Source organism: Camponotus floridanus, unplaced genomic scaffold (assembly GCF_003227725.1).
Source record: "Camponotus floridanus strain SB8 unplaced genomic scaffold, Cflo_v7.5 scaffold27, whole genome shotgun sequence".
In the NCBI taxonomy this organism is placed as follows: Eukaryota; Metazoa; Arthropoda; class Insecta; order Hymenoptera; family Formicidae; genus Camponotus; species Camponotus floridanus.
In genome coordinates, this window is record NW_020229403.1 from 872,597 (window position 1) to 889,599 (window position 17,003).

General features: G+C 33.0%; 1 protein-coding gene across 14 annotated transcripts in view; it reads left to right on the plus strand.

The window, feature by feature from the left end:
• The window catches only part of LOC105252243 (ryanodine receptor), a 41,437-nt gene that overhangs the window by 10,600 nt on the left and 13,834 nt on the right, over positions 1-17,003 (plus strand). For 2 of the 14 annotated variants that reach the window (XM_025409575.1, XM_025409576.1), the window contains exons 5-33: positions 127-141; positions 917-994; positions 1,111-1,186; positions 1,447-1,559; positions 1,767-1,966; positions 2,246-2,428; positions 2,525-2,696; positions 2,867-3,036; positions 3,184-3,308; positions 3,378-3,748; positions 3,925-4,256; positions 4,443-5,551; positions 6,835-7,043; positions 7,546-7,645; positions 9,810-10,008; positions 10,128-10,501; positions 10,737-10,962; positions 11,043-11,072; positions 11,214-11,352; positions 11,525-11,820; positions 11,984-12,517; positions 12,631-12,863; positions 12,989-13,091; positions 13,150-13,320; positions 13,549-13,664; positions 13,752-14,294; positions 14,391-15,209; positions 15,966-16,120; positions 16,695-16,878. In XM_025409575.1, the coding sequence (XP_025265360.1) occupies positions 127-141; positions 917-994; positions 1,111-1,186; positions 1,447-1,559; positions 1,767-1,966; positions 2,246-2,428; positions 2,525-2,696; positions 2,867-3,036; positions 3,184-3,308; positions 3,378-3,748; positions 3,925-4,256; positions 4,443-5,551; positions 6,835-7,043; positions 7,546-7,645; positions 9,810-10,008; positions 10,128-10,501; positions 10,737-10,962; positions 11,043-11,072; positions 11,214-11,352; positions 11,525-11,820; positions 11,984-12,517; positions 12,631-12,863; positions 12,989-13,091; positions 13,150-13,320; positions 13,549-13,664; positions 13,752-14,294; positions 14,391-15,209; positions 15,966-16,120; positions 16,695-16,878 (7,375 nt within the window). Of the gene's footprint in view, positions 1-126; positions 142-916; positions 995-1,110; positions 1,187-1,446; positions 1,560-1,766; positions 1,967-2,245; positions 2,429-2,524; positions 2,697-2,866; positions 3,037-3,183; positions 3,309-3,377; positions 3,749-3,924; positions 4,257-4,442; positions 5,552-6,834; positions 7,044-7,545; positions 7,646-8,106; positions 8,207-9,809; positions 10,009-10,127; positions 10,502-10,736; positions 10,963-11,042; positions 11,073-11,213; positions 11,353-11,524; positions 11,821-11,983; positions 12,518-12,630; positions 12,864-12,988; positions 13,092-13,149; positions 13,321-13,548; positions 13,665-13,751; positions 14,295-14,390; positions 15,210-15,965; positions 16,121-16,694; positions 16,879-17,003 lie in introns of all 14 variants that reach the window. The other 12 variants (XM_025409580.1, XM_025409577.1, XM_025409588.1 and 9 more) reach the window with 10 other exon arrangements.

Genomic DNA, 17,003 nt, shown 5'->3' on the forward strand with positions numbered 1-17,003 from the left:
GTTTCTTTATATTCTTTTTTTTCTATTTATTTTTTCTTAATATCCTTTTTTCTTTCTTTGTAATCAATCCGAGTTGACATTTAATGAAAGAGATTCATCGCCTTTTATGTTTTTTTCTCTTTGCAGCAACAAGACAGTTTAGTAAGTATAATTTACATCTGCGAGGCGCCGTAACGTGTCCGCTCTTGGGTAAAACATCATTTGTTTGTGTGTTAAAACATCGTAATGTCCGATCGTGCTTGAGTGAAAATATGAATCGTTTATTTCACAAAAATGGCCTCGATTAATTTTTGAAATACTGAGTAGTTTTTATTTAATATCACATTTGACGCTAATAAAACATTTCGTTATAATTTGTATTTATTTAACATAAAGATTGCAAATTTAAATTAAAAATAATTACAATTTTCCAAATTCGATTTATGTGCTGCTCTTAAAAAATAAATAAGTTTCATCATCTGTGTACTTAAATATAAAAAATTTAACAATGTTTAATATAATTTAATTGTGACATATATAATAATATCGATTTTTTTTCAAAGTTCATAAATATCGAGATGCTATTTTACACATCCGATTAATTAAATAATTACTCTGAAAATTTTAATTAACATAATGTATGTTGAAGCTAATAATAGGGATTGCTAGCTTTCATTTGATAGTCTAATATAATTAATCGTCTATGTTAAAATTATATTCAGTAATCTATGTCTCTTGGTATATGCCTCGTGAGTTTTGTATCATGGCTTAACATAATACCAGCATTTATGGCCTCCTCTTATCAGTATACGCTTGTAGAAATTGTCTAAGAAATATTGTTATTTTGCAAAGTATTAAAATTTCATATATACGTAGAGAGTCAAAAAGTATCAAGTACAAAAGGGTGCAAGGGCTTTGACCAATCCTTTGCTTTCAGGGAAAAGGTACTGGGTCAGGGCACAGGACTTTGTTATACGGTAACGCAATATTGTTGCGACATCTAAACAGCGACATGGTAAAAATTAGTTCTCTTTATTATATATATATATATATATATATATATATATATATACACATACAAATATACATGTTAATTTTTAATGTATAAATATCTGTGTTCATGTATTGCAGTATCTGGCGTGTCTATCTACAAGTTCATCGAATGATAAACTAGCCTTCGATGTCGGTTTACAACAACATTCGCACGGTTGGTGCAATACTATCGCTTTAATTATTAATTTAATTTTTAATAAATATTGAATTATTTTATTGTAATGTTATTCCTTTCTATTCTTGGATATATATGACGCATTGCTTCGTTAAATAATTACAAATGCAATTATAACTTTCAACAAAATCAAATTAAAGTTAAAGTTTAAAGTTGCATTAGCAAATTTATCGTAGATCAGTAAACATAAATTGAATATTATACTTCGTTTTGAACTTCATTAAGTTTTATTTATGCAGGTGAAGCGTGTTGGTGGACTGTACACCCTGCTTCCAAGCAGAGATCCGAGGGTGAGAAAGTGCGTGTGGGTGACGATCTTATTTTGGTATCTGTCGCTACCGAGCGCTATTTGGTAAGTTTAATATTTATTATAAAGTATAATAAAATGAAATAAAATAAATAGAAATAAAAATAAAATGGGATATAATATTAATTATTAAACAAATACTAATACATATATCACTTCTTTCTCTTGAAGATAATTTGATATGGAAATAAAAAAATATATTTTAATACATTAATAAATATATTTTAATAAATATCTTTTTCTTTGTTTCAGCATACGACGAAAGAAAACGATTTATCGGTGGTTAATGCATCTTTTCATGTAACTCATTGGTCCGTACAACCTTACGGTACTGGTATTAGCAGAATGAAATATGTTGGTTTTGTATTTGGAGGTGATGTGTTACGGTTCTTTCATGGTGGTGACGAGTGTTTGACGATTCCATCGACTTGGAGTCCAGCACCTAGTCAAAAGTAAACATACATTATGTTTATAACTCAATAAGACTAATCAAATAATATATATATATATATATATATATATATATATATATATAATTTAAATAATTAATTAATCAGATATGATAAAAATTATAAAATAATAAAATTAAATATAAATATAAAATTATAATTGTCTTATATAATCACAAAAGTAAAATCTCGTAAAAAAAATGATAATAATTATTGTTTCTTGAAAATAAAAAAAGAGGATAAAAGTGAAAAATTATTTACAAATGTTTTATCATTTTATAGTCTCGTAATCTATGAAGGCGGTAGTGTAATGAGTCAAGCGAGATCACTATGGAGACTAGAGCTCGCCAGGACAAAATGGGCAGGTGGCTTTATTAATTGGTTACATCCTATGAGGATCAGACACTTGACGACCGGACGTTATCTCGGTGTGAAGGAGAACAACGAGCTCTATCTGGTCGATAGGTTAATACTTATTTTTAGAAAAAGTTCAAGGGTCATGGCAATTCTTATAGGCTGACGACGATGTTTCCTAAATCTACGATTATTTTTTTTCCGAAGGAATGAGGCGACGATCGAAACCTCGACATTTTGTTTGCGGCAGGAGAAGGATGATCAGAAGATTGTTCTTGAGGACAAAGATCTGGAAGTCATCGGATTGCCGATCATTAAATACGGTGACTCTACTGTTATTATGCAACATGCCACCACGTGCCTCTGGGTATCTTATAAGGTAAATAAAAAAATAAATTGTTAAGTACAATATAGAATATAAACAACTTTAAGATAATCCGATTAATGTAATTAATTAATAGATTTTTCGATTTCTGTAAAATATATTTAAGCATTTCATAAAAATTGTGATAAATTTTCGTGATTTTTACGATTGTGATATTCTTTTAGTCATATGAGACGAAAAAAAAGGGAGTCGGAAAAGTCGAAGAAAAGCAAGCAGTACTCCACGAAGAAGGTAAAATGGATGATGGTTTAGATTTCTCTAGATCTCAAGAAGAAGAATCTCGTACTGCCCGCGTCATCAGAAAGTGCAGCAGCGTATTTACTCAATTTATCACGTGAGTTTTCAGAATTAAAAATATTTTTAAAAATATAGAAAAGAGAGATAAATATATAATTTATATTAAAATTATTTCAAAAAATTAAAATATATATATGTCGAGCATACATAAAAAATCTTATTAAAAATATCGAACATGTTTTAGAGGCCTAGAAACACTGCAAGTGAACAGACGAGCATCCATGTTTTTTCAAAACGTAAATCTTAATGAGATGGTAATGTGTCTTGAAGACTTGATCAATTATTTTGCTCAACCCGAGGATGATATGGGTAAGAAAATATACTTTTTAAAAATGTTTCTTTAAAACGTTTTACATCATTAATGATAAATTTCCTCAGAACACGAAGAGAAACAGAACAAATTCCGAGCTCTTAGAAATCGTCAGGATCTCTTTCAAGAGGAAGGCATACTGAATTTAATTCTCGAAGCTATCGATAAAATTAACGTGATTACTTCACAAGGTTTTCTCGTTGCTCTTTCCGGTGATGAGAGCGGCCAAGCCTGGGATCAAATATCTGGATATCTTTACCAATTACTGGCGGCTATTATCAAGGGTAATCATACCAACTGCGCCCAGTTTGCTAATAGCAATCGTCTCAATTGGTTGTTCAGCCGACTGGGTTCACAGGCTTCCAGCGAAGGAACTGGAATGTTGGATGTACTTCATTGTGTCCTGATTGATTCGCCAGAAGTTTTAAACATGATGAGGGTATCGTGTCAATATTTATGATATAGATTATTTAAAGACTAATAATGTGAATAAATAATTTCTTGTAAAAAGTAAAAGTTTTATAGAATAAATTAAACTTGTAATATAAACTTATGTTAAATAAATTTATTTTATTTGTGAATTTTTTAATACTGATTTATAAATATTTTTTTCAGGACGAACACATAAAAGTAATTATTTCTTTACTAGAGAAACACGGCAGAGATCCGAAGGTTTTGGATGTTTTATGCTCACTATGCGTTGGTAATGGCGTTGCAGTGCGTTCTTCGCAGAACAATATTTGCGACTTTTTATTGCCTGGAAAGAATCTGCTTCTTCAGACACAACTGGTGGATCATGTGGCCAGTGTTAGACCGAATATATTCGTTGGCAGAGTGGAGGGTTCGGCTCTTTATCAAAAATGGTATTTCGAAGTAACTGTGGATCATATTGAACAGACGACGCATATGATGCCGCACTTGAGAATCGGATGGGCAAATACTGCTGGGTAAATTAATCAATTTTCAGATATCTATTTATGTTTAGAATGTCAAAATATATTATTAATAAATATAGCATATTAAATATGCTATATTAAATAAATTATATAGTATTCATATTCATATTTCTGAATCAAATTTGTCGATATCGAGAAGGTCACCAGTAATATAAGTGTCATTTTTTTCGCAAATAGTTACATGCCGTATCCTGGTGGTGGCGAAAAATGGGGTGGAAACGGCGTTGGCGATGATTTATATTCGTTCGGATTTGACGGCGCTTATTTATGGACCGGTGGCAGGAAAACGCAGGTCGTTCAAGACGCCACGGAACCTTATATCAGGAAGAGCGATGTAATCGGCTGCGCTTTAGATTTAACAGTGCCGGTGATAACGTTCACTTTCAATGGCAATCGTATCATGGGCTCCTTCCGTAACTTCAATTTAGACGGCATGTTTTTCCCCGCCATTAGCTGCTCGTCTAAACTTTCCTGCAGGTTTCTACTGGGTGGCGATCACGGCCGATTAAAGTTCCAGCCGATGGAGGAATTCTCGCCGTTAGTGGAGAGTCTATTGCCGCAGCAAATCCTGTCCTTAGATCCGTGCTTTTATTTCGGTAACATGAACAAAGTGGTTCTAGCAGGTCCATGGTTGGTCGAGGACGACACTGCCTTCGTTCCGGCTCCAGTTGACACATCCATGGTCAACTTGCCCGCTTACGTCGAGCAGATCAGAGATAAACTTGCAGAAAATATCCACGAGATGTGGGCGATGAATAAAATCGAGGCCGGTTGGATTTATGGCGAGGTCAGGGACGACTTAAGGAAAATACATCCTTGCATAGTTCAATTCGAACGACTGCCGGCCGCAGAAAAGCGCTACGATACTCAGCTGGCTGTGCAGACCCTGAAGACTATCTTGGCTCTGGGTTATTACATCACAATGGATAAGCCACCGTCTCGAATCAAGACCTTAAGGTTGCCAAACGAACCGTTTCTGCAAAGCAGCGGATATAAACCGGCACCACTTGACCTGTCAGCAATCACGTTGACCCCCAAGATGGAAGAACTTGTTGATCAACTTGCGGAAAATACGCATAATCTCTGGGCGAAAGAAAGAATTAGTCAAGGATGGACGTACGGCTTAAACGAAGACTCGGAGATGAGAAGAAGTCCTCACTTGGTACCATATCTGAAAGTCGATGAAGCTATCAAGAAAGCCAATCGGGATACAGCCAGTGAAACTGTCAGGACTTTATTAGTCTATGGATACATGCTTGATCCACCCACCGGAGAACAGCATGAAGGTGAGATTTTTAATTTTTGTTAAATATGCACATTCTTATTTTTGCACTCTTATAAAATAATTTTATACCAATTTCAATATTATATACTTTTAAAATATATAGTCAATAAAATATTATTAATCCATTCAGTGCATGTGCACAATTATTCACAAAATTATTCAGTCCCTATGTGCACAATTATGCACAAAAACTTTAAAATCATTTGAAATAGTTATTTTTTAGAATTAGTTTCCCTGCGATCTCTCGGTGGAAAAAAAATATATATATCTCGAAAAAAAAAATATATATATATATCTTGTCATTTTAGACCCTTAGCATCAATAAAAATTAATTCAATAATGTTTTACATTACAGAAAAAATTCAGGTCTAAATGGGTTAAGACAATGATATTAATTATATAATATATAATAATTAATCATATATTTTTTTATACGTATATAATGTTGTAATATACAATTAAATAAATAAATATATTATTTTATAAATATATTATTTAATTTTTTAAATAGATTTATTAATTAAATAAATATATTATTTTATAATTGTAGGATTATTGAAAAAATTATATTCGACCAAACTAGCCTGAAATTTCCTTTATTTAATACGACGTTTCGACCATATGGTTGTGGTCCTTATCAAGTATATACGATGAAATATAATAATCAGGAGGCAAACATAGCGCTTGTAAAAACCATCACGAGTCACAAATAAAAAACGTTATATAATTAAATTCAAAAAACGAGAGAGACTGATGCGTCCATGTGAGACTTCGTCGAAAAACTAAACTTGTTTAGTTTTTCGACGAAGTCTCACATGGACGCATCAGTCTCTCTCGTTTTTTGAATTTAATTATATAACGTTTTTTATTTGTGACTCGTGATGGTTTTTACAAGCGCTATGTTTGCCTCCTGATTATTATATTTCATCGTATATACTTGATAAGGACCACAACCATATGGTCGAAACGTCGTATTAAATAAAGGAAATTTCTGGCTAGTTTGGTCGAATATAATTTTTTCAATAATCCTTTGATTATTCGACTAGCGATTATACCTTTTCTACATTTTATAATTGTTTTAAACTTTTGAATTGTAAAGAGAATGAGTTGTATGTTAAATTAAAAAATGAAGTATGTGTATTTATTAAATCAATATATATATATATATATATATATATATTATAAATCAAGTTGTACATTTATTAAATCAATCTGATTTTTTGAACATATTTTTTGAAATTCTAGTATTAATTATTGATCTATTTGTTTTTTTTATATTTGTAGCATTACTTTTGGAGGCCAGCAAATTACGTCAACAATCCTTCAGGACTTACAGGGTCGAGAAACATTACGCGGTTAGCAACGGAAAATGGTATTTCGAGTTTGAAGTTCTCACAGCCGGGCCGATGCGCGTTGGTTGGGCAAAAGCCGATTGCACACCTGGAAATATGCTTGGCAGTGACGAAAATACTTGGGCATTCGATGGTTACAACGTAAGTATCGTTTTTCACTTTTTATAATTAAACAATTAGAATAACATTATATTCAATGAAATTTGTGAAACGATTTTTTTAGCGGATAATTTAAAAAGTGATAATCATATTTTTATAAAATTCTATTTCGAATTACAAGTAATAAATAAACGATATTGAAGACTTTTTACTAAAATAATATTGAAAATAATATTGAAAATATTTTTGCATTCAATCATTTTGAAATGCAAAATTATATCAGTAATTTATTATATGCTGTTATATTAGTTATTATACCGTAGTGATAATGTTTTATACTTTAATATTTGAGTTATTATAGCCACGAAAGGTGAGAATTTTAAAGCTCGTGTTAAACTTCTCTTTAACGAATAAAAATATTGAGCAGCGTTGTATGCAATAGTAGCATCTTGTTACAAGGCGAATGTAATATTAACATAAGCGTTGCGCGGCTCTCGCTCGTGATCTATGAAACATGAATAATCCATAAGAACATGAATGTCAGGTGACTAAAGTACACGCTGGCACCCACGAGTCATTTGGTCACAGATATCAAGTGGGAGACATAGTTGGATGTTTCATTGACGTGGCAGACCGAACGATCAGTAAGAGTCCCATCTTCCAAATTAGCCGATCTTTAAAGGCCCCGTACACATATTTCTTTTTTGTTCCTGAGTTTTCTCGTCACTACTATTGTCTTTGTCTCGCTCTATATGTTTCTTTCATGTTGACTTGGTTTTATATATCTTGCATCCTTGTCCCAAGACGAATGTTAATCGCTGGTGTAATTTCATTCGGCGAGGTGTGGCTTGAACTTTTTTCGATGTTGAGGGAATCCATGAAATTTCCTCGCGATATCTCTCTTTAACTTTGCACTATGCCAAAATTTTTCGCACGAACCTACACGACGAGATGCGTATAGCGATAAAAAAACATATAAATATATACAAATATATACAAGGTATTCTAGATCCACTACGCGCAAAATAAAACATCTCGTTTACATCTGGTTTGTCCCGATCTTCACGAGCGGAAATGTTGAACTGGTGAACATTTTATTTTAAAGGAGGAAAAAGTATACTCGGGCACGGCCGAAACTTTCGGCAAACAATGGCAGATCGGAGACGTTGTCGGTGTTTTCCTGGATCTAATTGACAGAACGATTAGTAAGACGGAATTTTTAAGCGAACGCTTCAGCTGCCATTTCAAGCTATATATATATATATAATTTGATCTCTAGTAATAGACTGGATTACTGGATACAGACATTGTGATTTTCAACACTAGTTCTTTGCATAATTATTTGTATTGCATAATGATTTTATTTTTAATATTGACTGATTAGATCCTGATTATATATAAATATTATATGTGTAGAATATATATGTATATAATGTAAAAATAAAATGGACAATTTTACCTATCAGCATACAAAAGTAAAATAATATTTAATGCAGAACACACACGACTATATTATAATCTGTTATATATTACGATTTTAGAATTATTCAATATCCAAACATTTCAAGCAAAATTTCGTGCCGCGCATTTCGGAGAGGAGAGCTTTTACTTCGCTTAAGCTTTCATAAAATGAAAACTCCATTGCGACAAACAAAAGGAGTAATCATGCATTTTTTGCACAGAAAATATTTCATCTCGCTATATTGTCATTTTAACACGTTGGAGTTAACAGCAAAACCAGAGATAATCCTGGTTTCTATCATTATTAATAATATCACGCTCTCGATCGATCGAAAATCATATCTGGCCCAATGTCTTTTCCGGTATCCAGTATTCTCAGTGTTTATACTGTCAGCGAAACACAACAGTGCTTCCATAACTCACATTTACTAATCATTAACACCAGGGTGTGACCCCAAATATTATATCAATCATATCACGTGCATTCTAAATAAAAATTTCCAAATACAATAACAATATAATGAAAATTTTTGCAAAACGTCACACATATTGAATCAATATTGAAGACAAAATATCGAAGAAAATGTCCCAGATTAAATGGATATGTATGTTTTCCTTATATAAAAATGTTATAATTTTTATTTTTTTTTATCTCGGCTAGATATTTATATTTTATCTTTTTTTTTATCGTGAGATAGATATTATCTATAGTGCATCGTCTATGTGTAATAATATTACGTATATTTTTGTGGATTTCATTTCACTCCTTTCAAGTAACGTTTGCATGCATATTCTGTCTGAATTTATGTTAACGTGTGGATCGTGTGAATATAAAAATAATCTCTTCTTCGAATATATATAAAGGAATATTATAATATCTCTGTCTAACTTTCCGTGCAAAGACAAAAGATATTAGCTAAATAGATAAAAGTAAGAATTTTTGTTGGATTTGATTCACATGATCCATTGTAGCACCTGCTTTGCCATAATATGTATGTAACAAATTTTGTAAGTATTCTTAGTCTAAAAAATTAGTCTTAAAATTTTTTTATTTGGTGAAACTGTAAATTCGTGTTTTACTTAAATGTCACATTTGGCATTTATAAATCGTTATAATGATTATTTATTGTTTAATTGCTTGGCATTGAATTTATGTTGTTTTTCAATAAGTCGAAACGAACATTGACATTTTAACAAGATTGAGTAAATAGAATTGTTTGTTAATAATTTAATTTAAATATTTTTCTATATTATATTTTCCTACGTAATGTTTTTTTGTCTATCCGTTTCGACTTTTTTCAATAGTTGATACAAGTGCATCATAATATAAATTTACGAATTACTTAGGCTTCTCCTTGAATGGAGAATTGCTGATGGATGCACTCGGTGGCGAAACTTCTTTCGCCGATGTACAAGGCGAATCTTTCGTGCCTGCGTTCACTCTTGGCGTCGGCCAAAAGGCAAAATTAACATTCGGTCAAGATGTGAATACTCTAAAATTTTTCACTACATGCGGTTTACAAGAGGGTTACGAACCATTCTGTGTGTAAGTAATATTAATTTATCACGTATTTTCTCGGAATATATATGAAAAATAATAGAAAATCAATGTTCATATCCATGTGTTGATATCCAAGTTTATAAATGCTCATTCTTATATCATAGAAACATGAATCGTCTAGTCACATATTGGTATACGAAAGATCAGCCTATATTCGAGAATACCGATGATATGGCTGATACGCGAATCGACGTGGCTAGAATACCAGCTGGATCTGATACACCACCGTGTCTAAAAATCTCTCATAATACATTCGAGACAATGGAAAAGGCTAACTGGGAATTCCTCAGATTATCGCTACCTGTAATTTGCCAATCCAATTTCATAACGGAGGGTGAGAAATTACGAAGATGGCAGGAGATCAAAATGCGACAGAATAAACTTTTAGCCGAGCAAATCGAACAAGGACAACAAGCTGCACCGTCGGCTCATTTGGAGCAAATCATGAAATCTGGCTTCAGTATGAGCGATATCAAAGGTAATGATCTAAAGTTATTAATTTGAAATATAAGTTTTGTTAGCAGATAAATTAATTATGTTGACAATACAAAAAGATAAATTTTTATTTGCTGTTGCACAATTTTAAGGGGAAATTTACGTAGATAAAATTATTTATTTTGATTAAAATATATTTAATTATATATATTTTAATTAAATTAAATAATTTTAAAGGGAAATTTATATATATATATGTGTGTGTATATGTTGAATAGGCCTGCAGAGAAATTACTCAGAGGATGCAGCCGAGGCAGATGAGATGCTGAAGGAATCGCCGCTTCCTATGCAAAGAGGCAAACCTGCCAGGCCGCCCAGGAAAGGTTCTCTTTATGGATCGCGTAATCTAGAAAATGCGGTTAGCGATGCTGAAATGAATGGATATGGCGAGATGAATGGTGACGTAAAGGACGAGAAGAAGAAACGTGGTCGATCACCTTTTCGGTAAGCATGAATTATTAACAATTATTGCCTTTAACAGATGTTGTAAAAAACAAATTGACTTCGGTACTTGACTTTGTTAGCAAGCTTAGCAAAGAGATGGAGGACGTACCGTAAGTTGAAATACTTTTTTCGGCGTTTTAATAAAATGTAAAATTACTATTAAAAAAATATTTGATGTTTTTAGTATCTCAATAATTATTTGGATGTAATTATTAATTTTTTGTTTAATAATTGATTTTTGTCGTATGCAGGTTCTTCTCGCGCAAAGCAAAATCTCCGGATGCAAAATCGAAAACACCTGAGCCGCAAGTTCGCTCGGATATCTCTGATAAAAGTACGAGAACACTCGGAAGTAAAAGTGCCAAAACTCCTCAAATTCGTGTTTCAACTGTGAGTACACATACATATTGCATTATTGCTATCAGAATAAAAATATTTAAAAACGTTTTAATGTAGATTAAGTTTATGAAAATGTAAAAAAAAATGTTTTTAAAATTTACACATGTATGTAAATTTTTAAATTGTTAAGAATTATAAAATTTTGTAAAATATCTTCTCGTAGACGGACTTGAAAGTCGTACCGCCTCAAATCCCGGACCGTAGCGTTCCCAAGACAATGTCTGTGTTAACCGGAAGCGGCGTCGAAGCGATCGGCAATGAAATCTTCGATGCTGAATGCATGAAATTAATGAATGAGTATTTTTACGGCGTTAGGATATTTCCTGGCCAGGATCCAACTCACGTTTACATTGGCTGGGTTACTTCGCAGTATCATCTGCATACAAAAGACTTCAATTTATCTCGCGTAAGAAAAGCTTCCGTTGCCATCATGGACGACTACGACCGTCTCGTAGACCAGTACGTTTCAATATTTTTTTGTTGTTCAATATTGTTCAATATTTTTATTGTTTTATTTTGAAAGAAACAATTAAAAGATTCAATATTTTTATTGTTTTATTTCAAAAGAAACAAAAAAAAGATATAGAAAATTGACTAAAAAGTGATATTAAAATTATCGTAGAGTCGACAGACAAAGCTGTTACATGGTTCGAGCGGACGAATTATACAACGAAGTCACACAGGATGCATCTGGCAAGGGTGCATCTCAGGGTATGTTCGTCGGGTGTTTCGTTGATATCGCCACAGGCTGGGTATCCTTCACCTGCGAAGGCAAGGAAACGAGTCACAAGTTCAAGATGGAACCGGACACGAAGCTGTTCCCGGCGATCTTCGTCGAGGCTACCAGCAAAGAGATCCTGCAGATCGAGCTCGGCAGGACCTCAACGACACTTCCGCTCTCGGCCGCAGTGTTGCAAAATTCCGAACGACACGTGATACCGCAATTCCCGCCTAGATTGAAAGTGCAATGCTTGAAACCTCACCAATGGGCCAGAGTGCCGAATCAGTCACTTCAAGTACACGCCCTAAAACTATCCGACATCAGAGGCTGGTCGATGCTATGCGAAGACGCTATCTCGATGCTGGCTCTTCATATACCTGAAGAGGACAGATGCATCGATATTCTGGAGCTTATCGAAATGGATAAGCTGCTCAGGTAAAACTTTGACAAAAAATTTACAAAGTAAAAAAATTTGAGAATAATTCTTTTTTTTTAACGTGATAAAATAATTTATTATTTAATCATTTCTCTTTTTTTCTCTTGCATAGTTTCCACGCGCATACATTGACGTTGTATGCAGCCCTGTGCTATCAATCTAATTACCGAGCGGCGCATGTTTTGTGTCAACATGTGGATCAGAAACAATTATTATACGCGATACGAGCCGAATATATGTCCGGACCCCTGCGACAAGGATTTTACGATTTACTTATCGCCTTGCATCTCGAATCACATGCGACAACGATGGAAGTGGGCAAAAACGAATATATAATTCCGCTTGGTAAATATTTTGAAAACTCATCCGTATTCTTGACCTCGTTAATTAAAAATTTAATTAAGTAATTTTGTATTTTTTCTGTCAAGATATATATTTATGTTCGTTACAATTGCTTGTCTATTGTATAGGTCAAGAACTGAAGGATTTATATGAAAATTCCGAGATGAGGCATAGTCTCAGATATTTGGAGACCGAATCCATTCGACCACAAATGAAAATGACAGAGATCAGGTAAGTAAAACTTTTTTCCGAATAGATGTGAAACCCCTACTAATCAATCGCCATCAAGGAATGTTCCTTCTAGTGATCAAGCAATTGAGAACATAAAGAACTTATACAGCCCGTATTTTCCACTTGATGTCGTGCGAGATTACGTGATGATGGCGCTTAACCAGGCTGTCGAAGTTAATCAAGTGCACAACCGAGATCCGATCGGAGGCAGCAACGAGAATCTCTTTTTGTATGTAAGATAAAAAGTTTGGCCGCTCTGCGCTACAACTGCTGCAACTGTTACTCTTCTTGCTGAATATTCTTCGTCAATATTATCGGAGCAGGGACATATCTAAAGCCGAAAACAAACCATGCAAATTTGTTTACTTCTCTTTTAAACAGGAATTTTAATCTGCTTATCGCTTGCGGCAGTTTCATTAATCGTAGATCGTTATTTGATATAATTTTGATATTACAGACCTCTTCTGAAGCTGGTAGATAGATTACTCTTAGTAGGCATGTTGAGGAACGAGGATGTAATCAAGCTGCTCATCATGATAAATCCCGAGACTTGGGACCCGACTTTCGATAAAGGCAAGCCGATTAAAAAAGTAACGTTCAACTATTAAATATTAATAGATGAGAAACATAATTTGATATAACATTCTTAAACTGTTGTAGAAGGTAAAGATGAACATAAGAAAGGCTTGTTACATATGAAAATGGCCGAGGGAGCGAAACTACAAATGTGCTATCTGCTTCATCATTTGAACGATATTCAGTTACGTCATCGTGTCGAATCTATTATTTCCTTCGCCTATGACTTCGTCGGAGAATTGCAGACCGATCAGTTACGACGTTACATCGATATCAAGCAATCGGATTTACCATCAGCTGTCGCTGCCAAGAAGACCAGGGAATATAGATGTCCTCCGCGCGAACAGATGAATGCCATTTTGAGCTTCAAGAATTTAGATGAGGAGGATCCGGAAAATTGGCCTTGTGGCGAGGAGCTCATTGGAAAGATGAATGAATTTCACAGTGAATTGATGTCCTATGTGTCTTTGAATGCTCTTCAAGAAGCAGCCAATGCTGCCGATGAACCAGCCGAGGAAGTTCAAAAACCTGGTGCCATGAAACGTCTCTTCAACTTCATCAATGCCGTCAAAGAGCTCGAGGAAGAACCTAAACCTGAACCTGAACCTGTGAAAAAGACTCCCGAAGGTAAACTCTTTGATTGATTTTATGCCTCATAATTTTTACAAAGAAGTATCAGAAAATATATTAATAAAAATTTATATGTATATATTTTTTTTTCAGAGGTGTTTCGAAAAGTGTTGATATCAACTATTGTGAGTTGGGCCGAAGAATCACAAATCGAGACGCCGAAACTTGTGCGAGAAATGTTTAGCTTATTAGTCAGACAATACGATACAGTCGGCGAATTAATCAGAGCTTTGGAGAAAACTTACGTTGTTAACAACAAAACCAAGGACGATGTTGCGCTGATGTGGGTCGGCTTAAGTCAGATTCGCGCCTTGTTGCCGGTGCAAATGTCTCAAGAAGAAGAAGCTTTAGTACGAGAGCGATTGTGGAAGTTGGTGAATAATCACACGTTTTTCCAGCATCCTGATCTCATCAGAGTGCTGAGAATTCACGAAAATGTAATGGCTATCATGATGAATACTTTGGGAAGACGTGCTCAGGCTCAATCCGATGCTCAAACTCAGGCTCAAGCAACTGAGGGAGAACCGACATCGAAAGAAAAGGATACCTCTCACGAGATGGTCGTAGCCTGCTGCAGATTTTTGTGTTATTTCTGTCGTACATCCAGACAAAATCAGAAAGCCATGTTCGATCATTTTGATTTCCTGCTAGAAAATAGCAATATCTTATTGGCTAGACCTTCACTACGAGGATCGACGCCTTTGGATGTAGCTTATTCATCGTTAATGGAAAATACCGAGTTAGCTCTGGCTTTAAGAGAACATTATCTAGAAAAGATCGCTATTTATTTATCACGGTGCGGCCTGCAATCTAATTCAGAATTAGTGGAAAAAGGCTATCCCGACTTGGGTTGGGATCCTGTGGAAGGTGAACGTTACCTTGATTTCTTGAGATTCTGTGTATGGGTCAATGGTAAATTTCATCATTTAATTCTTTATAAAAATAAGATAAATGTGCAGTATAAAAATCATCTCACCGGATTTTTTAAAACTCACATACTTTTTGTATTGAAGCGTAAAAATTGAATTATTGCTCTCGTCTTATTTTTAATAATAATTGTAATTAGTAAATATAATTTGCTGCATCATTTTTAACTTATAAAATATAATAATAAATTTTATATATAAATTTTCTGTTAGAAAAATAATAATTTAATATTTTTCAATCAAATAATATCCCTATAAGTATTAAAGTTTGATACGTAATATTATATAATAAATTATTGTGCATCTTTTATTAATATTTAGGGAAAGATAAAGAATTTATTATTCTAGCTTTACTGTTCACTCTTCCCTAAAATATATAATAATAAATGAATATGTTGTAATGTTTCTATTCTAACACTTTATATTTATTTTTAATGATAAGAGAATTAATTAGACAAAAAAAGATTTTATTGCTTATAAAAATAAATTTTATAAATTTTATAAATTGTCTGCTTTAAAATTAATAAAGTAATGATACAGAATAACACATTAGTATGTGTATTATTATATTTAAATATAATTATACGCGAGAACGAGAGCGACATATATTTTAAAGATTTCGTTTCTACATCTCGAAATATATAAAATATATGAGTTCTTAAAAAATCATTGAGATAGTATTTATATTAAACATTTATTAAGAATAATAAATTAAATATGATTTCTTTCTTTAACATATTAGGTGAAAGTGTGGAGGAGAATGCAAACTTGATAATCCGTCTGCTAATCAGAAGACCAGAATGTTTAGGTCCTGCCCTTCGAGGAGAGGGTGAAGGTCTATTAAGAGCCATCATAGAAGCTAACAAGATGTCCGAACGTATTGCTGATAGACGAAAAGTAAGCTATCTCATTTTTTTATAGTTAATTATAAAACTAAGGAATATAATCGAACTATTTCGTAAGTAAGAAATTATTCTGTTCTTGATTGCTGTTTGAAAAAAGTCCATGTGTGTATTTTTAATTACATTTCATTCCCTAAAATTTTGTATGTTCTTAAAACTTACAGGTTTTTATTAAATATTCCCCCAAAATAACTTTTCAAATTCTGATTTGCTTATATGTATAAGCAGATGTACAATCAATATATAAATATATGTGTATGTATTTGTGCATCTAGAACTCTGTATAATCTAATTTTTTATTTATATTTCAACAATCTACCCTTATTTGTTTTCTTTTAAAATTCACATGGTTTCACTTCGTTTTATTACATGTATTGTTTATTGTACAAAAATCTCCCATTAAAATTGATTTGTGCTTAGTTAGTTCCTCAACTAGTAATTCATACGATTGTATTTTTCTTAAAAGACACAAATCGAGTTTACTAAATATCGCATAAAATATTAGATTGAATTACCTGCAAATCATTTTTATGTGTTTGTAATCTTCAATTAATACGATATGAACTTAGTATCTCGCACAGGTACATGATGAAGCTGAAGGCACAGCTATGATGATGCAATTCGAGCATCCACTTCCGGAGTCAGATGACGATGAAGATTATATAGATACAGGCGCGGCGATTCTAAATTTCTATTGTACCCTTGTCGATCTATTAGGTCGCTGTGCTCCAGATTCTTCTGTCATAGAGCAAGGTAGTATTATAATCCAAAGAGTTAAATCTTCATATCTTCATTAATACAAAATCACAACCAATTATGTTCTGAACATGTTTTAATTATGTTTTTAAAAAAATTTTAATTTAATTCTTATTCTAATT